Source organism: Drosophila pseudoobscura, chromosome 2 (genome assembly GCF_009870125.1).
Source record: "Drosophila pseudoobscura strain MV-25-SWS-2005 chromosome 2, UCI_Dpse_MV25, whole genome shotgun sequence".
Classification (NCBI taxonomy): domain Eukaryota; kingdom Metazoa; phylum Arthropoda; class Insecta; order Diptera; family Drosophilidae; genus Drosophila; species Drosophila pseudoobscura.
The window spans coordinates 12,684,557-12,710,650 of record NC_046679.1 but is presented as its reverse complement, the minus strand read 5'-3'; the positions used below and the strand labels follow the sequence as shown (position 1 = coordinate 12,710,650).

Below are 26,094 nucleotides of genomic sequence, written 5' to 3'. Positions count from 1 at the left end.
TTCACTGTGTATACATCCTATGAGGATACTCGAGGCGGAGGATGGGTAGAAACATCTTGCCATCTATCATGCGAATCCATCTCTTCTCGGAACCTAATTAGCATTATATCCAAGAACATCACACTGGGACTGAGGTGCCAGCCAGCGTGACGTCTCTTCACATTGCTGCTGCATAAATTTGTTACTCCAAATGTTAATTACAAACCTAAGCGAAAGTTAAGAAAACGTTGTTTCTGGCAATCTGTTGTGCATATTCGTATACATAGAACAATGTTTTTATACAGTCGAACTTTTTTGACTCTCGAACCCATCTGTCACGTCCCGCGAACTTGTATCTCCTGTACTCTACTCGGTACGATTCCTAACAAACTTATTTTATTACAAATAAGCAACATTCTATGGCACAGCATTGCCATGTTCAGATTCCAGTCACCCAACGGGCAACGGTTTCAAATTTTAAACGGCCCTAGGGAACCCTCGACGGAATGCGAATTGTCAAGAATTTTCGTGCTGAAAAAATTGTGTCATAAGTGTCCCTACTGTAGCACTAACTAAACAGGATGACAGATAACAGAAAGCATAAAAAAAAATATATCCTAGATAGACCGCGATTTTTCAAGAATTAATATTTTTTTGTATTTGTTAAAATAAATTTTCAGGCGACGACGTCGACCCAAAATTATTTTATATACATAATAGAGAGATATTTAAATTTTAAATTAATTTGTCTGCGAACATATTATTTTCACTCTATTGAGTTCCAGTTAAATACGATTTTATTTGGAGATTTTTCTCAAGAGCAGTAGCAATCGCCTCTGGCTACAGACATTGGCGCCATCAATTCAGAACAGTACCACCCTTCACCGTTTCCTGCCACTCCCAGGCATAAATCGTGCTAACTAAGACCTCAACCGCACCACGCCAATGGGTTTAATTCTGGCCTGACAAACAGGTGCTCCTTAACAATTTATTGGCAACTAAACACACAGTTCGAGGCAGAAAAGTCCGACCGTATATGCAACGTTGATTTCTGGCAAATCTTTGTTTAACTTTAGCACACACACACACACACATTCAAAGAACCAAACACCTGATCTACGTGCATGTACATGATATGTGTGCGAGTAGTTCAAAATATTTATGTATCATGGTACGGGTGTCCGTACTAGGTAGAGCCTTAAATCAAATCACCAAATGGTAATAAATTCTATGATAATCACCAAACGGGTAATATGTACTGGTAAATAGGGAAGGGTGGCCAACAGGTGTTCCAGTGCCAGGTCCTAGTTACTTGGCCCGGGACTAAGACAAATGTATGGAGGGAAATAGAGCAGGTCGCAGCTGTGTACCCCAGAGAGAGTCAGGACATGGCAGTAGTGGTATGTTGCTGCTGTGGCTGTGGCTGCTGCTGCTGCTGTTGCTGTTACTGCGGTGTACGCTGCTCAACAATGGAAATGGTGTCACGGCCAGGAGTATGGGCGTGGACGTGTGCCAATTAGGGACGGGAATGGCCGGGTGGCAACCAAGGGAAAACCGTAACCAGGCCACACTTTAAAGCCAAGCGAGTACCTTCCCAGGCGCTCTCTCTCTCTGCGTGTGTGCGAGCGTGAGAGGAAGATATATTATCCTGAGAGCTGGCGAACATAAAACGCAACTGTGTGTAATTGGAAACCGAAAGTGAAAACGCCCAGGCCTTGAAAGACTCTCCTGGCGCTGCAAGTGCGCCGGGGCTGCGACACATTCTTAAAAAGAAATGAACTTAAAATTGATTTATTATTGCAGCCGAGCAGCACCAGCACCAGCAACCAAGCCGAGCCAAGCCACCCATCCATGCCACGCCATGCCATGCCACGGCAGGCCATCCAACCTCGGTGGCCCAGCATCAAATTAATGCCACTTACAAAGGCATTACGTTCGAATAGAGCTAGAAGCACCTCGGGCTGGGTGTTGGGCTGGTGCCGGCGCTGGCGTTGGCGCTGGTGCTTTGTTGGGGAAACCGAAACGAACTTTGCCATCGCAAAATTTGTGCTGCATAAACTGATTAAGTGATTTCAGGTTCAGGTTCATGTTCACGTTCAGGTTTTACATGCAGACGAGCATCAACATCAAACAAATGGCAGCCACAACGCGACACTGGAGCCTGGGACCTGGGAACTGGGAACTGCCAGCTGACATTGAAAGACGACAAAGACATCCTCTGGCGTGGACGAGATTGAGCCACCCAAGTGATGGAAAATAAATGGGTCTCCTTCAAGGCATTGCAATTGCAATTTCAATAAAAAGAAACCATTTAAAAGGCTTCCAAGAACTGGCGACCATGCCTCATACCCAATAAAGGAACATCATTGGACAGCAAGCCGACAATTGCACTTTATTGCGCCGCAGGAATGAGTGCTGTTGACTTGGAAGTCGTCTCTGCTGGCCTGTTGACAATTGAATTAAAAATTAATTGGAAATCCTGCATAGTCCTAGGGACGAGAATCGATCTGTATATTCTGTTTCACATTGATTACATACTTAATGGGTATTCTTGCAAGTATCTACCCATCTATCTGCCTACGAAAAGAGTACACTATAGAAGCCATATTATCAAATCAATCAGCTACTCGTTGGCTATGTATATAAGTAATACCCACTTAAATGTCTCTACTAGCAGCTGCAGCATCAGCGACTACAGCAGGGCCCATTCCTCATACGCCATGTGGCCCTGTGAGAGTCACTTAAAATCAAATTAGGATAATTAAATCGCTTTCGTGCACTGGGGATATCTTTCAATTTGGGTCACCCATACTTGCATGGGAAAGCTCTCCTCTCTCCTCTGCCCTCGGCCCTGCCCATCCACTATCCACTATCCATCCAGGCCAAGGGACAAAGAGGGGGGCTGGCTGTGGCTGTGTGTCCCAGCTGGTTCCAGCAGCTGCGTCAAGTGCCTTTCCACCGAACCGGGAAGGCGCCCCAGAAAGTGCTGCCAACAGTACTAAGTACTGTTTATTTACTTGCCGCCCATTTGAATAGTGGCTCAGCGCATTATTACCGATTATCAGGGAGCGGAGCAGATGCTGCCAGAGGTGCCCCAGCCTCCCATTTTGGAGGAGTGAAAGACTGCCGGAAAGTGCTTCTCTGGGGCGACGACAACTTTTTGGGAAGTGTGTGTTGGAGTGCTAGGCAGCCAGGCCCTAATCTACTGACACATACCCGCCCCACACAGAGGGGGCGATGGGGGGAACGTGTGCGTGAGAGAGAGAGCAGTAATAGGGCCAGAGAAAAAAAGATGGAGAGAAAGCATAGAAGATGAGTGAAAGCAGCGTCCCTGTCTGTCATCTGTTGGCGCTGGCGTTGGCGGGTTCGTTTGCCGACGTGTTGTTGCCGTAGGACGTTGAAGGACACCAGAAGCAGCGGCAGCAGCAGCAGCAGCATCAGCCGAACTGAACCGAACCGAGACTACCCGAGCCGACCCGATCCGACCGTTCGACCGCCTGCGTCTGTTGGTGTTGTCCTAGTCCTGGCCGAAAAAGCTCTCGGCTGGTCTCGTCTCCGAGCTTCGGGGCTCCTCGATGGCCGTCGTCAGTCGAGTTTCGGCCGTCTTACTCAGCATAGGTGTGCAGCGGACAATCCACCCATCCACACAGCAGGCAGTCAGAGCAGTAGCAGCACATCCAGCAGCAGCAGCAGGAGCAGCAGCAGCATCAGCGCGGCAGCAGACAGAACTGACAGGAGGAGAGTTCAGCCGAATCGTACAACAAAAATAATTAAATTCATACAGAAACCAGACACCACCACTCTGCTGCCTCTGTCACCATAACTGAATTTGTATCTGTATCTGTATCCGTATTTGTATTCGTATCTGCACCTGCAACGCATCGCATCGCAACGCAACGCAACGCATCCCATCGCAATGTGCAACTGGCAGTGACTGTGACTGGACCTGGGCACTGACCAAGAATCCAACAATCCAACAATCCAACTGATTGACTCGCTGAGTGACAGGAGGCTATCCGTAACCATTACATGCCCATCCAGCGTCGGTTGCACTCCGTGTTTGCTGTCAGTTTCGCCGGACACGGATGTGGAGGTCCATCAATATCATCAGCAGCAGTCAAAGCAGCGGAAACCAAGAGGCCAAAAAAGCACAAAAATTGCAAATGAAATCTAATTAGCAATGCCAGTGTCAGATCTGCGTTAATCCATTAATTTCCAACCATCAACAGAAGCATCCATTGTCAGATTATATAGAAAAAGGCGTTGCTCCTGGCATCTCCAGCATCCAGCGTATAGCGGGAAAAAAACGGCACAAAATTGGAGAGCGAACAAAAAGAAATTTCGTCCGAAAGGGAAAGCGAAAGCAGGCAACACTCTTGCGTTTCTGTATGCCCGTGACTGTTGGTGGCTTTGTATCTGTATCTGAATCTGTGTATGTGCCTGTGCCTGTGTCTGTGCCTGTGTCGGTGCCTGTGTGAATTCTGATAACGCGCGCCTGGTGCTGACATCACTTTCGCTCCTGCTATTCCATTGCTATTGAGCCATTGAACCATCCCCATACCCATTATCATACCCGAGACCGAGACCCGAGAAGCTGCCAATCGAAAGACCACAAAATCAATTAAACTACAACAAAGCTGCCAAGAGCCAATTATACGGAACGGGGAAACGTAAGGGAAACTGAAACGGAAACGGATACGAAGGAAAGGAAGGGATCAAATATGTTCTCCATGTGCACAAAGGTGAAGTCGGAGAGCGTGGAGCCGGACTGCTCGTTCATGCAGCATCCCCAGCAGATGCAGCTGCAACAGCCACAGGCGATGGGTAAGTACACAACATGGATACAGGTGAGAAGGGCATAGGGTGGGGACGGGGGGTTCCGTTTGGGAGAAAGTGAAACCGAAAACGAAAACGATGCTGGGCTTCTGGAGGCTCTGGTGCCACAGCACCGAAAAGCAGCAGTCGCTGTGGCCTCATTTGGCGGAAAACCCTGAACTCGTTTTTCCTGGCCTGGCCTGGCCTGGCCTTATTTTTCTCAATGAATTTCGCACACAGGCGCAGCTGCGAGTCTGTCTGCCTCTGCCTCTGCCACAGTCTCTCTTACTCTCACTCTCACTCTCATCCCCCTCCCATTTCTCTCTGTGGCTCTGGCTCTCCCGCACCCTTCGGACCCCATTGTTGACCTGCCTCGTTATGGGGCACATGCACACACACACACATACACGCCCACCCGCTCCACATATCAAGCGGAATCCGGAATGCGGTTTCATTATGTTGCAATTGGTAGACAGTGCCACGCCCATTGGCCAGCATGTGTATATATGCACATAAACTCGTATGTCATGCATTAAATCATTAAGTATACTACACTGTATCACTGTGTGTGTGTGTGCGTGTGTATCTGGGATGCTATTCCAGCTTGGCAACGATGACAGCTCGCTTCAGGCCACAGTTTGCAACGAGCCACATGCATAAATCATGCAACTACTATATACCAGCGCTTCCACACTTCAGTCCCAACCCCAGCCCCAGCCCCAGCCCCAACTAAGTCCCCCTCCAACCCCGAGCCTTACAGCTGTGTCTGTACACGTTCGCCTTCGTTGACTGCCAGAGAACGTTGTCTGTTGCAGCAGCCACTTGCAATTCTAGCTGATTTGTCATATGGATGTGGATGTGCATGTGCATGTGCAATGTCTGTGGCTGTGTGCGTGCACTCAAGTGGCACACATGATGTCCGATGCCTTCTTATACAAGCGGCACAGTGTCCTTCGGCATGCTCGTTCTCCCATCATCATCATCATCATCATAGCCAGCAGTGGACACTGGGACTCTATAATCTATCGTTGTCGTCGGCATTTCGGAACCAGACCGCTCTGAGGGTCAGCCATGCCCCTCGAGCCTTCGTTATCCAAATGCTGTCTCAGCTCAATCGCATCACCATTCGCAGCCAAAGCAAATTGTTGCCAGGACACTCGGGCCATAATCAGTTTGCTGCTGAATCAACTTTCTCTAGGGCTTGCGCTCAAGTGGTCCAAAGTGCAGCTGATTCACTGTCAAGGATTCTTCCAAGAGGCTCTTCAAGATCCGCAATTCGATGTACCAATCTGATTGAATTCAGAATGCATTATAATTGCAGGGAAACCAATAGGAAAAAGTTGCTTGACGGGCCGTGGCTTGGGCAGCTGCCTTGGGCAGCTGAGTCGGCCGCAGAATCCAACAACAAAATACATAGTCTTTTGTATCCAAAAATCCAACAGCAAGTCCGAAACTGGGTCTCAAGAGAGCAAAAACAAAATACATTGCATGTGCATGATACACCCTATCAACCATCGAACGAATCGGTACTTTATCCATTTGCCAATGGTCTGCGTTCAATGCTTTTCCACTGATTAAATTTCATTGGAAATTTTAGACAGACTTAATCTTTAATATGATATCATATCAAGTATACGTATGGAGCCTTTGCCATCTTTATTTAAGTAATTAATTCAGTCCACCTCCAGCTTCATGTTTGCCCAACCATCCCCTGCATCTACTATACATGCATATACTCGCACGTACACTCTGCACTCCTGTCTTCGTCCAGTGGTAATGAATTTGAAATGCAAGACCCGGACAGCCCAGTGTCAGCGACAGCGACAGTGCCAGTGCAGGTGACACTCAGTGCAACACTGGGGGCAGGCTGATTCAGCTGGGGCTGGGGCTGAGGCATACCACACACCTGCCTCAACTGGCTGTCTGATTGAGTTAATTCCGGGGGAATTGCTAAATGAATTTTCGTGTTACATTTCGTTTCGTATTTCTTGGCCCCGTTCGCTTCCTTTTACAACAGAAATTTGCAGCTCCAGTGGCCAGGGGACGACCGGCTGTCCCGTGTTTCTCTGTTGTCAGTGCGTGGGCGACATAATCTCGGCTTTCAGTTCAAATCGAACGAATGGGAAATGGACTCCAGCTTCCGTTGCAGGGGCAACCTCCTGTTCAATTAGGTCGCAGCCTATGACTGAACACTGGGCAACGGATGTGGACTAGATGAGCTTCGATTCGCTGGGATGCACTCGTACATATCTATATACACGGCATTTATTTCCTTTTTCGTTGTCTCTGCAGGAACTGGCGGCAAACAGATCAAGGGCGGCTACCTACTGCGCTACAAAAGTAAGTAAACCCGAAAAAGTAATCCTGAAAAAGTACCTGTTAGACTTGGGGCTGTGGCCAGTCGTGGCTGTGGCTGTGGCTGGGGCATGCAGTGCCAGACAATGCAATGACATGACCCTGAATGGACCATTTCAAGCGAAGATGAGCCGGGTCTCAGACAGACAGACCGACCCATTAGCACAGTCAGCAGACCCAGTCCCAGCCCCAGACCAGACCAGACCCGAGCCGAGTTCAGGTCTCAACAGCTCGGGCGACAATCTGTCAACTCAGCACAAGCGACTCAGGTCCGCCTGAAAGCTCAACTCGGAATGACGCAGCATCCGCCCGGACCCAGAGCCATAGCCATAGCCATAGATAGAGATAGATGCCTGCACAGAGGATGTGTTGTGTGGGTGGATAATCTTTTGGGGGCCACATTCAAGTGTAATTACTCATGATTTGGCAGGGCTGAGGATTCTGAGGATGCGTCATTGTCAGGCTCGTTAGGGGCAGCATTGAGTAGCAACACGGCCGGGAGCAATTTGTGCTGAGCTTGTGGGCTACAGATTTGAGGATGATCCGCACTGACGTTGCTTGTTCACCTGCCATTGACAGAGCAAATGTTCTGGAATCGCTGGTCCGAGGAGTGGGTGGTACTGTACGACGACTCAACCATGGCCTGGTTCACGGAGCCGGGACGCACCTCGCCGTCGGGCAAGATCCTAGTGAAAGAAGCGCCCGAGATGCTGGCCATTGCCCACTGGACTGGACAGATACCGCGTCGACCGCCGCTACCGGACGGCGTGAATGTCTCCCAGTTGATTGCACTCGGATCGCAGCGGAAGCGGTCCAAGGTCTACTGGATGCTGGCCAAGTCCGAGCAGGAGGTGAGCGACTGGATTGATGCGATTACGAAGACCCTGCCGCCGCCGCCACAAATCGAGCTGGTGGTGGACAAGCCGCACCTGATGAACGTGCTGCGACGCCCACTGGTGCGCATTAGACGTGAGTATATAGAGCCAATCCGTTGATAATTCCGTGCAAATCCCCTACCCATGCCTGCTGCCATACTGCCCCTGTCCGTGTCCCGTCCACAGCTGCCACCCAGTCGGAGGTGAAGCACCGCAAGGCGGCGGCCCACAGCAGCAGCAGCAGCAAGCACCATGGCTGCACCTCGTCGGCGATGACCACTAGGCTGTACAAACAGATCCAGAATCCACTGGTCAAGAGCGATGCGGCCGTGGCCATTCTCAGCAAGAAGCCGGACTCGAAGGCCTCGCTGGCCTGTGCCCTGCCCTGGGGCCATGGCTGGGGATGGGCCACGTTGCCGAACGGCGTGTGGAGCGGCGGCCTGACCTGGTCCCAGTGCGAGGACACCTTCACTCTTCACGCCCTGCCCACCACCCACTGCACCAATCTGATCGACACCTCATGCAGCGGCGCCGTCTACCACACCGACATTGGCGGCTTCGACTTCCATTCCGGCGGAGTGGACGACATTGGCGGCGAGGACTTTGACTACGCCATGGACTGTGGCGATTTCATATTTTAAAAGCCCCCCACGCCCCCTACCCTCATAAGATCTAACCTCTGGAACACTCGCAACTGGTAATCGCTTCGGTAGTACGTATAATAGGTGTGCTTACCCTTACTCTTTGTGTCTTAGATGTTGCCACATAATAGGAATAGACATTGCATGGAATGGGGAGAGGGCATAGGTATAGGGTATCTGAATCCTGCATTACGTATACGCCACATGTGTTGTAACTGTGTAACCCCGTAGGTGGTTGTTACTGTTTCCTGTGTCCTGTGTCCTCTATCTGTGTGCTAATCGCGTTAATCAGTTAAACAGAAACCCGAGCGTAATGCGAACGTAATGCATTTCGCCAAAACATAACATATTCCGCGGAAATTCCCCCACTTTTCTCGGAAATCTACACAGACACGTATGTGGATGTGAAGGTGTGTGAGTGCATGTCGGACAACCAGATAAACACATACACACACAACTACATGTATACATATATGCAACCGCACTTTCGCCCCACCACCCAACCACCCCACCACCCAACCACACACTTGGCAATCGCAACCGCAGAAAGCATTTGAAATGCGAAAATATTTTTGCATCGCGCATATACTCTCGTATCGTATCTTATCGTATCGTATTGTATGTAAGTAGGCTACAAAATATTTTTGCACTCGAGGGGCAAAGAAATTACAATAAATAATAAATAATGCATGCCAGAGACGGGCAGGATGGCACAGGATGCAAATCTAAATGAAAATGATAACGGAAACTCTCACACACCAACAACAAACAAAAGCATGGAAATACTTTTGGGTATTTGGAAAACTTTTGAAATTTATATTGATGCAATTTGTATGGAAACACTTTTTCAAATTGTTTTGCCATGATTTTCTAGAATTTTTGTAATCAATAGACAGATTTATCCACACATCGTACCCCTCCCCCCACACCACTAGCCAAAACCACCCACCAATTCCCCCCGGCAAAACAGAAAACCATTTTTGTGTGCAAATTTTTGACAAATTTATACAGATACTCGTATGGGGTATCGTACGCCGCAAGTAATTCGATAAAAACTTAATAGGAAAACCAAAGAAAGACCGACATTTTGATATATATAGGATGTTAAATGAAATTACGTACAGTAAACAGGAAAACCAGGTAACTAACAAGTAACTTAAAATAGGGCTAGAACCCACACACTCTAGACGTAAGCACTCGACACAGTCTCACACTGGACCCAAAAGCGAACCCGAACCCGACCCCGACCCCGAACCCGACCCCCTCCTTGTAGGACTATTAAGGCCAGTTAAGTTTACAAAACTAACTCACACACAGAGAAATCGACATACCCACCCGTACTGATGTAAAGTTTATAAAACAAAAACGAAACAGCAAGAGACAAGTTAGCAACCCAGGTAAAAAACAAATCACAAATGTATTAAGATACAGATACCAAAGACAAAGATACGCGTGTGTGCACACACTTGTACGCTTATTGTATTGTAATCGAAGTACTTAGTTAAGGACAAATCACAGATACTATTCACATTGTCATCGCAGCAGTTCAATCGAAAACAATCGAAACCAATCCAAACCCCACATACAGCGTACATGCTCGTATTCGTGTAGGCACTCTCGAAATTCACATCCACACATCCACTGTCATTCGCATTCGTCATTCTCATGCTCTCATTCTATATTGATTCGAATTTGAATTTTCATTTTGAAGAACTTTAAAGAGCAATTTTGTGCGCCACCGTGCGCCAGAATGTGACAAAGAGAAAACGCCGCTACGGACACCTTGAATTAACTGTACGTTAGGTATATAGAGAATGTTAGAATAAGTAGGATGTTTGTTAAGATTGTTAAGATATACACAGGATACTTAGAACATAAATTACGGGTAAGAGGGCATACATATACATATGTATGTTTGCCCTCTGCGCATCTGTTGCATGCTGGTCCTTTGTATTTGTATGTGTATTGATAGCCATATATTTTTACGTACAACAATAATCAACGCATGCAGCGGAAACGGATACGATACCTTTAAACCTGAGCCTGCTACAGCCTTAGCCTTCACAGAATACAGAATACAGAACACAGCCCACACACACACTCGTACCCAATCGTTGTTATTGTATGTATACTCCGCGCACACGTAAGCGTTTGTATGTTTGTGTCTGTGTACAATACCTATATAGCCATAGCCGAACCGAACCGTTCGTTAGGTGTTTAGTACGGGAAAGACGAGAGATAACCCACGCAGCGCAGCGTAACAGCGCAACCTACGAGTATAAGTAAATGTAGACTAAAAGACTTAAGCAATTGTCGTTTAGACGTTAAATTAGAGCGCATTGAATGTTGGCTTATAGTTCTAGATAAAGAGACGAAGCGATTCGAAATTCGAGACACAAACATATACATGCATATACCTATACTATATATACACACACACATACCATATTATACATATATAGATGGGAATATCTTCACCAAAATGTTGTAGTCTGAAGCCTAATCCGAGTGTAAGCCGAATATTGTTAGTCAAGAAGGCTTTCAGCAATGGACGGACACAAAACCTAAAGCCTAAAACCTAAAACCTAAAACTTAATGAAATGAAATGAAATCTAAAACAAAAATAGAAGTAAAATCAACCTTGGACAATCACGCATACGCATGTAGGAGAAACTGGATTAAATAGTATACATATGTATGTAAATTGTTAAAGCTTCGATGATGTGGAGATGTCGAAGGAGAAGTGGCCAGACACTCGGGCCTGGCCTGTGTGTAATAAATAGTCTTAGCACGTCCAGCATGGAAATGGAGTTGACTCCAGACTCCATGAACCCTAACTTATGTATGAATATCTACAAAATACTCGTAAACGTACGAATATGAATACGATTGAATTCGATTGAAGGGGTTTGAGCCACCTCAAGCTTCAATTAAGTGTCAATCCCCCACACGCTCTTCAGTTACACTACCAACAAGTATTTTTATAAAGTTTATTGTAAACGATGCGAACCATGTAAACCCAACCACATGTGTGTTTTAAAACATCAACTGAGGGAAACCTTACTTTAGAAGCAAATTTTTGTAGAATAATTGTACACGTAAAATGCATTTCCGATGTTAGCTGAACAACATAACAGTATATATAGTATATATACACCCATAAACATATACATACAGATGTGTACTGTATCCATTTTTATTGTGCTGCGCATTTAGGCAGCCAGCGAGGGCAAGGAGGCGGCGGCCCCGCCCCCGCCCCCGAGTACGAACCGAAAGAGCAAATAGAAGTTATGAATCCAAGCCAAGTGAATGATCCGTGAGAGATGGAACGAGAGAGCGCAACGGCGGCAAGGCCGGAAGCAGACATCGCGTATACGCCCGATCTGCCGGCGAGGCCTTGCCGCCCGGCTCACCATATACCCGTTACTTGCAATTAGGCTAGTAAGTTCGTTGTTTGTTACCAATTGTCAGTTGTCAGTGTCGTTGATGTTGATGTTGATATTGAAGTTGAAGTTGACGTTGAAGTTGCCGTGTCATTGTTAAATGTATTCCAATTTGTGGTCCGCACTGCTGGCAGTTTGTCGTCAGAGCACAGAAGAAATGAAGCAGCAGCAGACCATACAAGTTATACAAGAAAGCATACATACATGCATGCATATACATATACATTAAATAGGTGTGCATATAATATACATATTCACACATACCCGCACAAGTGTGCATTGGCGTAAGGCAGAAGCATAATTGATTAAATTGAACCAAAACCCGATGGCAGAGCCCAATCGCAATGAGGACGAGTAAATCTTATGTACTATGAATGTAACAAATTGTAAAAGTTTTAAGCGTAGGCCGAAAGACCCGCCAAAGACTCCCGCAACCTGCGAACCCCCAACCATGTCCTCCCTTCTCCCGAACTTTGGCCAGGGTCGCTCTCGAGCCGTAATTAGAGAAGTAAATATGTAATTCTATTGATGTGTATCGTATGTATATGTGTCTATAAATATTTGGTAGACGTTCACTCGCATGACGCCGCAAATTCTCAGCCCAAAAACGACAAACGACAAAAACGCTTCAGCCAGAGGAAGATCTGCTCGAAACGAACCCTGCCTCATTCCTTCCCTTTGTTTGGTGCAGGTTCACCAAGTGCCACCAACCCCAACCCCAAACCCAATCCCCAAGCCGAAGAGCATGTGCAGCAGAATACTTTTGGCCAAAAAGAGAAAGAGAGGCTGGCACTTAGAAGAGCCCGAAAGTCGAACGCTCTTATATGGTTTCAAGACCGCACAGCCCCCAAAGCACACGAAAACGAAAACGAATGAACATTTATGATTGTCTAAAGAAAACAAAAGAAGTCATCCACTGAATCAGACCCAAGCGATTGCCGAATCTGGAATACGCTCACATGTCGAACATTTCCGAATCGATTCCCATCGCAAAAACTTTGTAAGAATTTTGTACCAATTCATTTTTCGCCAATTTGCAAAACCAACATCTATGTGTGATGGCTTTTGATTAATCATGGTTTCGGCAACCGCTGAGAGACCTCACAGAGGTCTATAAATACACCTTACGCGCGGGGTCTTGATTCGATGACTTCAGGCAGGCAGGCAGGCAGCCAAGAAGAGTTTTGACGGAGAGATCTGCGATGCGTCAGGCGTTGATAAATGTAAAACAAAAAGCAAAAAAGCAAATAAAGATTAGCAACAACATCTGAGAGAACGAAACAACAGCAATTGAGCGAATAAACATTGTACATGGTTTCTCTTCGTGTGTGCTGCGAAATCACGCACATGGGCGGGGGGCGGAAAGAGTGGTATGCTGAACGCGGAGTGGGGTTTGGAGCCAGCTCCGACACGCCACCATCACCATCACCATCGTCGCTGTATAGATCAGTTGGCGTTGCAACGCTCCCTCGATGTCGCCAACTTCGCAACTTGTTCGGGCCTGGGCCCGGCCATCGGAATTGGAATCGGACTCGGATTCGGATTCAGAATCTTGTCTCAGTTAGCGCGCAAACTTCTAAGCAAACAGTCGAGTCGAGTCGAGCCGAGCCGGTGCCCAAGCGAGGCACCTCTTTAAAATTCAAATTGACTTGAGTGGGCCATTTGCCAGCTGGCCATTTACCCCAGCCACTGTCCTATCCTGCCCTATCCTGTCCTGTCCCCTCGTCGGTGACCCAGTTCTTGAGGTCTGGCTCTAAAGTTCATTTGACCCCCTACCATCGCTGGTGTGTCAACAAACTCGCGTGCCTTCTGGCCAGGCCAACCGGAGGACTGTCCCCACTCACGGCTGGTAAGTATATTTCGGCCATTACTGGAAGAGTTCTCGTATGCAAATCGCAGACAGAGCAAACAGAGCCGAGAGTTGGAATTAGTCAGCAAGAGACGACGTGTGCCAAAAAGCAGAAATACACATAAATTAATTTCGTGAGCGAAGTCGAGAGGGGAACAGCATGTGTGGGCGGCAATAGTGACGGCTCTATGCCCTTAAAACCAGATGAAATACTCAGTAGTACTCTGAATATTTATTGAAATAACACTTGTAGGAAAGGGGCTGGTACATGCCTCACCCAGCTGGCTTTGATCGACTGGTTATGGAATTAGTTTGCATTCCAAAATTAACATTAAATAAATAGCTTCGGCTGAATATTGCTTAAACAAATATACATTGATAAATTTCAAACATTTCTAGTTGTTTTTGGTCCAGACTTTTAGATTCAGTTTTAATCGTTTCGAACGTTCATTAGAATTCACTCGTTTTTGGTGCGCATGTTGCTTCGAATTCAATTCGATTCGATTCAATTGGAGTGTTCATTGGCAGAGCCATATTCGGTGTGGCAATCGGCCCACAACTGTGAGTCTGAGCTGGGTGTGAGTCTGGGTCTGGGTCTGGATCTGAGCCCGAGTCTGGTCGCCCACGCACTGCATTATCCGACGATCTGTGGCGACTGTTTGCACCCTGTTTTCATTCACGCCTCCTGCCGACTTTTATTGCCTATCGTAATTCTCCAATCTGGCTTTTGTTTCTTTGCAGGCAGTGCGGCAACCTCGCATGACTCATCGGCCTAAGCGGTCTAAGCCGGGTCTACGGTAACAAAAGCGTTCAAGCGGCTTACTCGCGTCATCGCCTTGTCTGTTGCCCACTCACCAGCAGTCGAATCGAATCCATCCGACTATATTTGGCTATGGCTGCAAACGGTTCCGGAGAGGGCCTGCCCTCAAAGCTAAGCGATATGCGGGTAAGAGTTCTCGTCACAGGAAGGCCGCATCCCGGCCACTTGTGATCACTAATTTGCTGCCACAATTAGCCAACCATTTGGCCATGATCATCCACCAATCAGCAGCCAGATCTGTTCGTTTAATTTCCGTGACGCTTCCAAAAATGGTTCGAGCTCGATGGAGTTCTATTTCTGAAGTTTCCCAGCGGAAAGCCAATTAATTTAGTGCCTCCCCGTATTTGGGGAATGGGTGCTCTTGTCGCGACACAAAAGGCTCTCCATTCGATGCCATCTGTTGATGGCAGACCCGGGGACGTAGGCGGCACTAGAAAATCCTAGGAGAGCCCCTCAGTACCCATAAAGGGTTGACATTAAACACACTCAGCCAATCACACACACACAGCATAGGAAAAACAGTCCAACAATCCATCAATTCATCAATCAATCAAATAATTTACCTTGGAAAATTGGTCGCGCGCGATTTTAATCGCTGATTGGAACGGGCCCCGTGGGAGGTCCTTTGTCACCTGAGCGCTTCCTTTGTTGCATTCAACAAATGCCGAACTAGCTCTCGCTCTCCCCCCGCCTCCCATTTAATGTGTACCTGTGTGTGTCCGTGTCTGGCTCCGTGTGTGAGTGCTGTACTGCCACGTGAGCCATGGCAACGTCTGGTGGCCGTTGCAGCCATTGATTTTTTTGTTGTTGCTATTGGCATGCAGCAACACCATGCACAACAACAGCGAGGAGGAGGCAAGGAAGGCAGGAGGGCAGAAGCAGGCTAAACAAAAGGACAGCAGCTGGCTAGAATTTCTCAAGTGTCCGATACACAAAAGACTCTCTCTAGTATTCTCCTTTGACGATGTCCCTGGCCGTTCGGTCCCGAAGGCCACTACACTACAAACCAGGAAACAAGAGGAATACCGCAACAGCCTTATCTATAGGGAAATACGAGTAGGAGCGAAGGCGAAGGCGGAGCATGCCCACCAGCCCCGGCAACTATTTTGGCCCACCAGCGACGGACAAAGTTACCTTTGCCCAGGCGGGTCGTGTGGCACGGGGCTTTATGTACTGGCGGCACGTAAGTGGTGGGCACGGATTTGTTCCGAGCGGAAAGTGGGAAGTGGGCGCATGCCGCATCGTTTGCCCCGCGGAATAGACAGGCAAACAACAGCCCACACAAACACTAAAAGAAACAGAAGGGGGGGGAAAAAAAAACCCAAGCTTACACATGTGCACCTAATGACTCCACTCGGGGGAAACGGACGTGCTAATGTCCACCTCAGTTGACACGCGCCTGTTGGCCGAGCATGTTGCAAGCGGAGGAGGACGAACGGATATCCATCTTTAGCGACGGGCTCGAGTCGGAGTACCTCCAGCACGATCACATATTGCCCCTCAAGCTCAATGAATCTTGGGCTGCCAGGCGCTTAGTGGAGGCGTTGAGCCACCTGCCACCCAGCGATGCCAATGGCAATGGCAATGGCAACAGCACTTCGGCACCTGTAAGGCCACAACCATCATAGAGGGCATCCAACAAAACAAAAATCACTCCCGCACACAACTGAATCTGAATCTCTCTATTTGTTCGCAATTCTCCTTCCAGATGCGATTTCAGAAGGCGGAGGAGGAGCGCCGCCGGAACCTAATGGCGGGCAGGACTAGTAGCAATGGTCTAGCTACTGTGGCCCCCAGCGCTGTTTCGTCCAGGCTCGTGGGCAATGGGAAAGTACGCCAAATGTTCGATGAGCGGCGTCGCGGAGCTGGCATCGATCGCAGTAATCCGCTGAAGCCCATTGTTGGTGGGGCTACCACGCCACCGTCGCAGCCCGCTCGTAGCCATCAGCCAGTTCCACGACTGATCAAAGATGTCTCCGCCATGAGCCTGAAGGACAAGCCAGTCTTGAACAAACGCTTGACCAGTGATAGCAACAACAACAACAAGTACAATCCGGCGGGAACTGTGAATCGGCTAAAGCCTGTGATTACGAGAAAAACGCCACCGCGTGAAGCGGAGTCCACTCCTCCGAGGAGTCCCATGCCAAAAGCAACGGCCAGAGCAAAGGCCCAACCGGCCAGTCGGGGGGCAGCAGTCGCAAGTAGTCGCAAGTCACCTCCACTGGTTCGAAAGGTGAGTATCATCCCATCCCACATTGCCTTTATTTTCCGAACAAAAAAATATGTTCATGTTGTTCAATTTGATTCCATGTTAATCCGTTTCAGGCCGAAGCAAAATCTCCAGTCCCCAAGAAAACAATGGTAAGTCGTGGTGTCAGGTGCTGAAACGGTCATACGCTAATCCCACTGTTCTTCTGACAGAGTCAGCCGCCTCCTGATGGTACGTCCCCCTGCCGATACTGCGGTAGGCACTTCAACACGGATCGATTGGAAAAGCACGAGGGTGTGTGCCAGCGCACCATCACCACCAAGCGCAAGATATTCGATGCCTCCAAGCAGCGTGTGGGCGGCACCGAGGCGGAGAAGTTCACCGCCAAGAGGGGTAATAAGCAGACTCGCTCTCAGTCCACGTACAGCAGTGCCGCCCAGATAAAGGGCCTGTCCACGGGCGTAAAGAAAAGCAACTGGCGCAAGAAGCACGAGGAGTTCATACAGACGATACGATCTGCGAAGCAGATGCAGGCGCATTTGGCTCGCGGCGGCAAGCTGAGTGACCTTCCACCGCCACCGCCGTCGGAGAATGCCGACTACATACAGTGTCCTCACTGCGGCAGACGCTTCAATCAAACGGCTGCAGAGCGGCATATACCAAAATGTGCCACCATGATACACAACAAACCGCGCCAGAACGGACCCACTCTTATGAAGAAGCGCTGACGACCAAGAGGTGGGTTCGACTATGAACAGGCCCATACGTTTACTTGTGATAAAGGAATTTTTGATGAATGAAACGATGCTAAACTTAAAACTGCGGGCTGCTTTGGGTCATCCTAGTCGGATAACACTTCGACATCGTTGTCATCTTCGAGCTGCGACTGCTCAACAGTGGCAGTCGTTCCAGAAGATCCAGATTTTTCCTTTTCGATGATGGCCTTTACGGCATCGGCCGCCTGGTTCATCTCCAGGCCCTCAAGCATATAGGCCCAGTTTTCCAGCGTGGCATCGTCATCCTCTGAGATCCAAGTGCACAGCATTTTCGAGCAGGCAACACTGGCGGTGGGATGCTCCATTTGATAGAACAGCAGTTCGTCATTGGTGAATCCTATCTTTTTGCCCACCTTCATCCAGGGCTCGCCAATGAGCGGTGCCACCTCCTCGATATGCTTGGCGGTGACCATCAATGACTTCTCGTGGCCCGGATTCTCTTCCACTTCCTCCACAACGGGATCTGTGTCTTCCACCTCGAGATCCTGCTCTGGCTCTGCTTCTTGCAGCGCCATACCCGCATCCTGCTCATTTTCTGCGGGTGTACTTTTTGCTGCCAGGCCGTTGTTCTGCTCTGATGCATTGCTGGATACCGGGGCGCTTTGCTTGGGCTCTTTGTCGCGTATGAGACGCTTGCGCACCTGCTCCAAATAGTCGGAAATCTTGCTAGACGGCTGCGAGGGCGAAGTGAAAAAATGAGGAGTTTGTCGGGCAAGTAAGCGCAGAGCTCGCCACTCGAAGGCTGGATCAATCTTATCGTGAGGCGACTCCAAATACGTTTCCAGTAGGGGCAGGAAGTTACGCTGCTCACTTTTGCAGGCCTGTAAGTTGTCCGGCGAGTAGTTCCATAAACGGGTCAGGTTCTCGCTAAGGGAGAATTTCTCAGATTTTCATTCCGGAAAGTCAAAGAAGCGGGATGTGTACGTACTTGCCAAGGAAAAACTTGCCATTACGCGCAGCATCGCGCAGGGAATCGCCGAGTGGACGCTTTGGTCGTTTCGCGGGAGGAGGCTTGTTGTCCTCGTCGTTCGACGGAGGATCTTCCGGCTTCTTGAACTCTTTGCAGCCCTCGTTCTTCCAGTTGTTCCACATCTCCTCGCGCACCAACATATGATGAACCGTTCGGGCAAAGCGCCTTCCATATGGCGGGGTCTCTTCCAGAAGTTTATACACTCGCGGCTCCGTGTCTTTAATGAAATCAGCCTGTTCGGTTGTTAAGGTGTATGTGTCGCTAAAATCAAAGAAGCTCAAATTATTCAAGTATCCTGTTGCTGAAGCCTCGCTCACTTACATTTTAAACTTGACGCTCACTTGAAGATACTGAAAGAGTATGAGGAACTGCACCAGGACGGCACGCCGGAAATTCGAATCGGAGAGCTGGAGTGCTAGTAGCTTGGGATTGGTTAGAAACTTGGCAAAAAAGTGATTCGCCTTGCTCACGGTGGATGCCACTGCGGCATCCACAATGTCATCGTCTACATCCATCGCCTGATCTGCCTCGCTGCCGTTCTCGCTGTTGCTCGGACGCACGTCTTCCAGCTTGAAGCTGGCAAATGACTGAAGTATGTTGTCCGCGTGCTGCAAAGAATAATCGTGTACAAGCCAGTCAAAGCCAACAGTTTGATCGTCACTTACCATATGAAACATCTTCCACTGCGCCTTGCCGTAGCATTGATTGGGATTGCGAAAAAAGTCCTGAAGCGACCAAAACTTACAATACAGATCATAATCAATCTTGAGGGGGATGTCCTCGGCAGTGTCCTCAAGCTCTTTATTGTCGGTGTCATCGTGATCCCTACTATCCAGTCCATACTCTGTCAAGTTGTCCAAATTGAACTCGGAAACAATGTTCAAGCCAGACCGCTCGGAGAACGGAAAGAACTTTGAGAGGAAGAGCAAAATGCGACCGCAGAAGACTGTGTTCTGTGTACGGGACAGGCGACGCAGTAGGTCGTTGCACATTCGCAATATGTTATTTTTGCAGGAAGCAAAGAATATCTCCTCCTTCCACACATCCACCAGTTCCTCCACAAACTTAAAGATCTCCTGACACCTATCCAGGGTGACCACATCGAAAGTGTCTATAAGGAGCACTACGGGAATGGTGTTGGATACGATTTCAGCCCGAGTGGCTTCCACAGAGAGACGCACCAGATCACCGATTCGCTTGACGTCGTCTTTCAGGCGCTTCATGAGGAGCACTCGAAAGGCATGGTCCATAGGCAGACGCTTGTCGTGCTCGGAGTTGGCAGTGTAGCTGTTGTACTCCTTAACAAGCATCTCCACGCTGTTGTCCTTGATGGCCTTTTCCAAGGCATTCTGTAAATATTTGCGATTTTCATATTGCCGGTTCGCTGTTTCGTTCCCGCCGATCTTTTTCGATTTCTCACCTCAAACGCTGTTTGGAGCGCAAAGTAATTTGCTGACTTCATCGGAGGCGGCTTCACAGTCGCTTCTGCAGTCGTGCTCATTTTATTTCCAAACAGAATTACACGATTATAGCCCAAAAACAATATAAAAAATATTGTTTGCACAACAGTACAGAAACAGCCAACTAGTTTACATTAACACTTAGGTCACCATTAAAAAAATTATTTTTAAACAGGGAGACAACTTCAGTGCTTGTAGATTTTCCTTGCAAAATAATCCTTTCTACTTCCTTTTAAGAAGAAACACTACGGTTAGTTTCTGCTGAACTGCGTTATAATTCTATAAGTTGAATCATTTTCGTGGGTATTTTTTAACACGCAATGGAACAAAATGGGTTAATTTTTTCATTACCGAAAATGATGATCCTGGTTTTTTATAATCGGCTTAGCTAGAAGCTAGCTAGAACCCCCTAGTGATGAAAAAATAATTTTATCCGATAAATGAATCAATTATGTACAATATTGTTAAGTATATTTAGTAAAATAAGGTTTACAAAATCAGTAATCTGCTCTATGGTAACTACACGTTCGGCTACATAATAACTACATATTGAATTACAGCGCTGACAGCTCTTTTTATACAATACTAAAATCAAATTGAAGGCACTTTAAAACAAATTATTTTATCAGATTGAAAGGAAATTTGATTTGGATCACATTGAATTGAAGAAATTCGAAATAAGCTGATGGAAAAACACTTATCGATAGAGCCATCAATAACGATAAAAAATACTATATTAAAAACCACGTGCCGTTGTCACTGTTTTTTTGTTTAAACCTTGTTTTAGACAAATTAAATAAAATGTAGAACTTAAAAGGAGCTAATCTTGTAGAAAATGTATTCATCAATGGGATAAAATTATGTGGGCAGAACTAAGGGAGTTATCTAGCCAGAATTATTCAACGGAATCTCTAAATTGAGCAATATGAACGACTATCCCTTTGGTTTGTTTTGTTTGAACTTTTTCGTTTAAGCCTTTTTTTACGCAAAATACAATAAAAGCAAGGACTAAAAACTAACCAATTGTGTAGAACATTAATTCATTAATCGGTTAAAATTATGTGGGCATGGCTAAATGTTCTATATAGCGAGTATTATTTGACGGAAGATCGAAAACAAGGAATATGTAAAATAGAGCTTGAATTCGTCAGTATATTTACGGTATATTTTTTAAATGAGATGGTATATTTTGGTATATTTCTTTCTTTTTTTGCATTCTCAAGCGGAAGGTGTGTTTTTTTTTTGTTTTTAAATTTTTATTGTTAATTAATCTGTTTTTTCAGATTTAAATATTGAAAAATGGTTGCCCCAAAGAAGCAGAAGAAGGCGCTGGAGAGCACCAATGCGCGTCTGGCGCTGGTGATGAAATCCGGCAAATATTGCCTGGGATACAAGCAGTCGCTGAAGACTTTGCGTCAGGGCAAGGCCAAATTGGTGCTGATCGCCAGCAACACGCCCGCCCTGAGGAAGTCTGAGATTGAGTACTACGCGATGTTGGCCAAGACTGAGGTCCAGCACTACAGCGGAACGAACATTGAGCTGGGAACCGCCTGCGGTAAATACTTCCGCGTGTGCACCATGTCCATTACCGATCCTGGAGATTCGGACATCATCCGCTCATTGACCGAGAACTAAATGGAATTTTATTTAAACTTGAATAAAAATATGGGTTAAAGAAGAACTGCCCATGGAAATCCAAAGAAACTGTCTCTCGGCGAATCTGAATTGTGTCTGCGGTCGTGTATTGTTTCTCTTTTACTAATGGTCGCGCTCTCTCCGTTATCAGTATCATTGGCAATGAAAACAGACTATCACATACTCGTAATTTCCCATTTAGAGCAAGGTTGCAGAAATCTCATAAGTAGGGCAGAGATTTATTCCAGCCGCAATGCTATTCAGAATTATAATCTCAAACTGAGCAGTCGCATATATGTACGAACATCATGCGTCCTGGCTATATCAGTGCTATTCTTCTGTGGTTTGTTTTGAGCACCTCTTACCAAGGAACAGTGCTTGGCCAGCTATTTCAAGGGGGCGGCTACTACTATCCACCACCACAGCCGTCTTATCCTGGCTACTATAGGCAAACGCAAGGACCGAGGCCGCAGCAACATCAGCGCTCGTACAAAGATATCTGCCGTTTGGTCAATACAAATGGATTCACTAATCCAGGCGGAGTGCCCAGGTGTCCGTACTAGCCGTACGAGTATATGTATTTATAAAAAGTGATTTACATTTGCAGTTCGGAAATATTAGATAAATAAACTAAGAGCAAATAGCGCTTAACTATAATAATTAATAATTACATCCATAGTTTTAGAGGCTCCATGCTGGCCTGCTGTTGACATTAACTATTCCCTATTTCCTAAACGACAAAGTGAAACCCTTAAGCTACCGACTGACTTAACACCGAATCGTATACTTTGATCGGGGTCGCCTTCCTAAAACAGTCGCTTCTGTACAATGTAAAAGACACAAACAAGGAACAGACAAAACGCAAAGAATACCAGCATCTTGTCGGTGCATTCGCGTCTACCGTACTTTTTCAGCAGCTTTCCGGACATTTTAATGCTGCCGGCTGTGTGATGCAGCTCGTCACTTGTGGCTTCCACATTCTGTGACGACGCCACTAGGGTTTCCAGCGTGACGGCGCTTTTCTGCGTAGTCTCCGACAGATGCCGCGAAATGGCCAGCATTTTCTCGGTTACATCGTTCTCCTGCGACACCAGACTGCCCTGGTTGTGTCGTGCTCTCGCTGTGGTCCGTTGCCGCAACTCACTCTCGCCAGTTATGGCCATTAGCTCCTCTCGGTTGGCTTTTTCGATCTCCAGCATAGTCGCCACATTTGCTTTGCGGAATGCCTGCAATGTTTTGGAGAATTGATCCCTATGTGTGTCCACCTCCTTCGCCAAAGATGTGTCGGCCATGTCACGTGCCCAGTCATCCAAGCGCTCGATGCTTTTGCGAATGGCCGACAGCCTTGCCCGTCCAGCTTCATTCAGCTCCTCAAGCTCGGAAATGGATGTTCTACTGTTTACTATGTCCTTTAATTTGTTGTTTCGATATTATACTTTACGGACCGGGCGTTTCTCTGGGCACTACTCACCTGAATAATTGCCTTGGCTTGCAAATTGTTGTCAATGAGGTCTTGCCGAATGGACTGTAGCGTGAATTTATCCTTGTCCATGACTACTTTTTTATTTATTTTTTTTTTTTTTTTTGCAGCCCGCCTTGTGAACGTGGAAATCAGTGTGACCGCTGATAAAATATGCAGTCTGACCCTCAGAAATATACCAAAATATACCGTCTTGTTTTCCAAACTGTTTTTAAAACGTAATTAATAAAGAAATTCCCTCTGATTGATATGTTTTAGACGTATTCATGGATATGATTAGTTTCCTGTATCCAAAGAAAAGTAGAGGGGAGAAAGAACGGGCCGAAAGAGTAAGAAGAAGCAGTAATATGGCGCCAGTCGGAATATACCGAGCTGGTATTTTTTAGTGCTTTACAGCTGTCAAGCCAGTGGCGCCGCAAAAATTTTATAAAAATTGCAAAAATTAACAATCTCATTCTTCATTCAGACCTATTTCTTCCTGAAGCGTGAATTTATCCTTGTCCATGACTACTTTTTTATTTATTTATTTTTTTTTTTGGCAGCCCGCCTTGTGAACGTGGAAATCAGTGTGACCGCTGATAAATATACAGTGTGACCCTCAGAAATATACCAAAATATACCGTCTTGTTTTCCAAACTGTTTTTAAAACGTAATTAATAAAGAAATTCCCTCTGATTGATATGTTTTAGACGTATTCATGGATATGATTAGTTTCCTGTATCCAAAGAAAAGTAGAGGGGAGAAAGAACGGGCCGAAAGAGTAAGAAGAAGCAGTAATATGGCGCCAGTCGGAATATACCGAGCTGGTATTTTTTAGTGCTTTACAGCTGTCAAGCCAGTGGCGCCGCAAAAATTTTATAAAAATTGCAAAAATTAACAATCTCAATTCATTCAGACCTATTTCTTCCTGAAGCGTGAATTTATCCTTGTCCATGACTACTTTTTTATTTATTTTTTTTTTTTTTTTGGCAGCCCGCCTTGTGAACGTGGAAATCAGTGTGACCGCTGATAAAATATGCAGTCTGACCCTCAGAAATATACCAAAATATACCGTCTTGTTTTCCAAACTGTTTTTAAAACGTAATTAATAAAGAAATTCCCTCTGATTGATATGTTTTAGACGTATTCATGGATATGATTAGTTTCCTGTATCCAAAGAAAAGTAGAGGGGAGAAAGAACGGGCCGAAAGAGTAAGAAGAAGCAGTAATATGGCGCCAGTCGGAATATACCGAGCTGGTATTTTTTAGTGCTTTACAGCTGTCAAGCCAGTGGCGCCGCAAAAATTTTATAAAAATTGCAAAAATTAACAATCTCATTCTTCATTCAGAGCTATTTCTTCCTGAAGCGTGAATTCTCCTGTTCTGAGCCATGGCAAACTTTTCACGCTCTTTTTCGGTAAGACGACTCTTGTTTGTGCGCGTTGAACCTTACACTTATATATTTTTTGGTGTGTTCAGTAGAATTTCTCAAATGGTTCGTTAACAATTGACATATCATTGGAAACCTTCAGAGTTACTAGATCCGGCCCAATCGAAATAAGCTCCACTTATACAAGTAGCGAGAACTCCTTGTCGAACTTCAGTTCCAGTTCAAGCAGCAGCATCAGCACCACCGGCATTAGCTCTAACTCTACCTCAACAAGCTTGTTCTCTCGCTCTGCGTCAAGCAGTCACACTACTGGCGATACCTCGGAGCATTCCGTTATGGACGGTAGTGTGGGATATGCTGTGATCATCGATGATGGTCAATCTAGCCCGGATGCTTCCGTTTCATTCAACAACCACTCTGGGCAGAGCTCGGCACTCTCCATAGATATTTCCCAGGTGGAAGCTGAAATAGAGCGCAGTATGCTTAAGCCATCTTAACCTCATGCAAGGGACTAATTGGTCTGTTTTTCAGTAAATCGCTACTGCTCAGAAGTAGTCTCAAGCATTAGCCCTGAGACCAGTGGAACAGCAACATCGACCCCACGGATGGCCCGCCGTGTTTTTCGCCCTTCTGACAGTAAGCCAACCGTGTTGTGGACCATGGTCCTGTGAATGGAAGCAGCTATAATTTTTCTGTTTTCCTGCAGTAGCGCCAGTGGAGGTTATAAATTTACTGAACGTGGACGATACACATCGTAGATCTGCAGCGAATCGTGTACCAGAAGCGGTGATTGACTTGTGCACTCCGATCAGACAGAACAGCCCAATAGCCACGATTGATTTGGATGACTACACTATAGCCACTCCTCCTAGTCGGCGTCGTAGCTATGCTAGCCCCAGTACTCCTACTACAGCTTGTACCACTTCGGATGTCGTCGCCAGCGACGTGTCTCCTCCGAAGCGCAAGCGCAACGACCAAAATCAGTCTTCGGGCGAAGGCTACAAGTGCCCTGTTTGTCTGGACTGCTTACTCCAACGAGAGCCATCGTCGACAAAATGTGGCCACGTTTTCTGCCGCCAATGCATCGAATCTGCCATTCGCGCCACACACAAGTGTCCAATGTGTAACAAGAAATTGTCCATTCGTCAGGTAACACGTATTTATTTGTAAGCCTGCATTTTGATATATTACCAATGCTCTGCGAGTCATCTGGGCATCTTCCCAACTTTGTATTTTTTAGTTTTAGCTGCGTACGCTAGCATCATTACGTTATTTTAAAGATGGCAACCCAATGTCCGAAATTGTGATTTTCCTATGCACACTTTAAGTTTCTTATATTACATAATAAATTAGAGAATAAATGCTGAATCCAAAAATCATAGCCGTTATTGTTTGCACTGGCTTTCTTTGGAAGCTGG

The 26,094-nt window shown here is 46.7% G+C and overlaps 6 protein-coding genes and 1 long non-coding RNA gene across 10 annotated transcripts; 4 read left to right on the top strand and 3 right to left on the bottom strand.

Moving 5' to 3' along the window:
* The first annotated feature begins 4,370 nt into the window (after window positions 1-4,370).
* LOC4801484 (uncharacterized) lies at window positions 4,371-13,411 on the top strand. The gene is made up of 4 exons (XM_001358530.4): window positions 4,371-4,803; window positions 7,087-7,134; window positions 7,729-8,118; window positions 8,211-13,411. The coding sequence occupies exons 1-4, from the start codon at window positions 4,701-4,703 to the stop codon at window positions 8,663-8,665; spliced, it is 996 nt and encodes a 331-aa protein (XP_001358567.3). The 5' UTR covers window positions 4,371-4,700; the 3' UTR covers window positions 8,666-13,411.
* Window positions 13,412-13,700: 289 nt separating this feature from the next.
* On the top strand, window positions 13,701-17,805 carry LOC6897230 (zinc finger C2HC domain-containing protein 1C). Of its 2 annotated transcripts, none has more exons than XM_003736480.3 (5): window positions 13,701-13,957; window positions 14,699-14,903; window positions 16,486-17,010; window positions 17,103-17,138; window positions 17,199-17,805. In XM_003736480.3, exons 2-5 carry the CDS (start codon window positions 14,850-14,852, stop codon window positions 17,712-17,714), a joined length of 1,131 nt encoding a protein of 376 aa, XP_003736528.3. In that variant the 5' UTR covers window positions 13,701-13,957; window positions 14,699-14,849; the 3' UTR covers window positions 17,715-17,805. The 2 variants fall into 2 exon arrangements, with proteins under 2 accessions (XP_003736528.3, XP_002137402.3); XM_002137366.3 differs by lacking the exon at window positions 13,701-13,957 and adding an exon at window positions 14,282-14,518.
* Window positions 17,726-20,328, bottom strand: Hpr1 (THO complex 1-like protein Hpr1). The gene is made up of 5 exons (XM_001358529.5): window positions 20,153-20,328; window positions 19,398-20,081; window positions 19,054-19,340; window positions 18,691-18,993; window positions 17,726-18,629 (listed from the first exon to the last, which is right to left on the bottom strand). The coding sequence occupies exons 1-5, from the start codon at window positions 20,231-20,233 to the stop codon at window positions 17,828-17,830; spliced, it is 2,157 nt and encodes a 718-aa protein (XP_001358566.3). The 5' UTR covers window positions 20,234-20,328; the 3' UTR covers window positions 17,726-17,827.
* A 1,069-nt stretch (window positions 20,329-21,397) lies between these two features.
* LOC6897229 (60S ribosomal protein L30-like) lies at window positions 21,398-21,896 on the top strand. The gene is made up of 2 exons (XM_002137365.3): window positions 21,398-21,421; window positions 21,476-21,896. The coding sequence occupies exon 2, from the start codon at window positions 21,492-21,494 to the stop codon at window positions 21,825-21,827; it is 336 nt and encodes a 111-aa protein (XP_002137401.1). The 5' UTR covers window positions 21,398-21,421; window positions 21,476-21,491; the 3' UTR covers window positions 21,828-21,896.
* Window positions 21,897-22,370: 474 nt separating this feature from the next.
* Sec20 (vesicle transport protein Sec20) lies at window positions 22,371-23,455 on the bottom strand. The gene is made up of 2 exons (XM_001358528.4): window positions 23,299-23,455; window positions 22,371-23,236 (listed from the first exon to the last, which is right to left on the bottom strand). Exons 1-2 carry the CDS (start codon window positions 23,377-23,379, stop codon window positions 22,634-22,636), a joined length of 684 nt encoding a protein of 227 aa, XP_001358565.1. The 5' UTR covers window positions 23,380-23,455; the 3' UTR covers window positions 22,371-22,633.
* A 378-nt stretch (window positions 23,456-23,833) lies between these two features.
* Window positions 23,834-24,414, bottom strand: LOC117184865 (uncharacterized). The gene is made up of 2 exons (XR_004470333.1): window positions 24,205-24,414; window positions 23,834-24,022 (listed from the first exon to the last, which is right to left on the bottom strand). It is a non-coding gene; the product is annotated as an uncharacterized lncRNA (long non-coding RNA).
* A 132-nt stretch (window positions 24,415-24,546) lies between these two features.
* LOC4801479 (E3 ubiquitin-protein ligase complex slx8-rfp subunit slx8-like) lies at window positions 24,547-26,052 on the top strand. Of its 3 annotated transcripts, none has more exons than XM_015181777.2 (4): window positions 24,547-24,703; window positions 24,769-25,153; window positions 25,208-25,312; window positions 25,386-26,052. In XM_015181777.2, the coding sequence occupies exons 1-4, from the start codon at window positions 24,677-24,679 to the stop codon at window positions 25,844-25,846; spliced, it is 978 nt and encodes a 325-aa protein (XP_015037263.2). In that variant the 5' UTR covers window positions 24,547-24,676; the 3' UTR covers window positions 25,847-26,052. The 3 variants fall into 3 exon arrangements, with proteins under 3 accessions (XP_015037263.2, XP_001358564.4, XP_033239810.1); XM_001358527.5 differs by having other exon boundaries at window positions 25,383-26,052; XM_033383919.1 differs by having other exon boundaries at window positions 24,559-24,703; window positions 24,766-25,153; window positions 25,383-26,052.
* The last annotated feature ends 42 nt before the right edge of the window (window positions 26,053-26,094 follow it).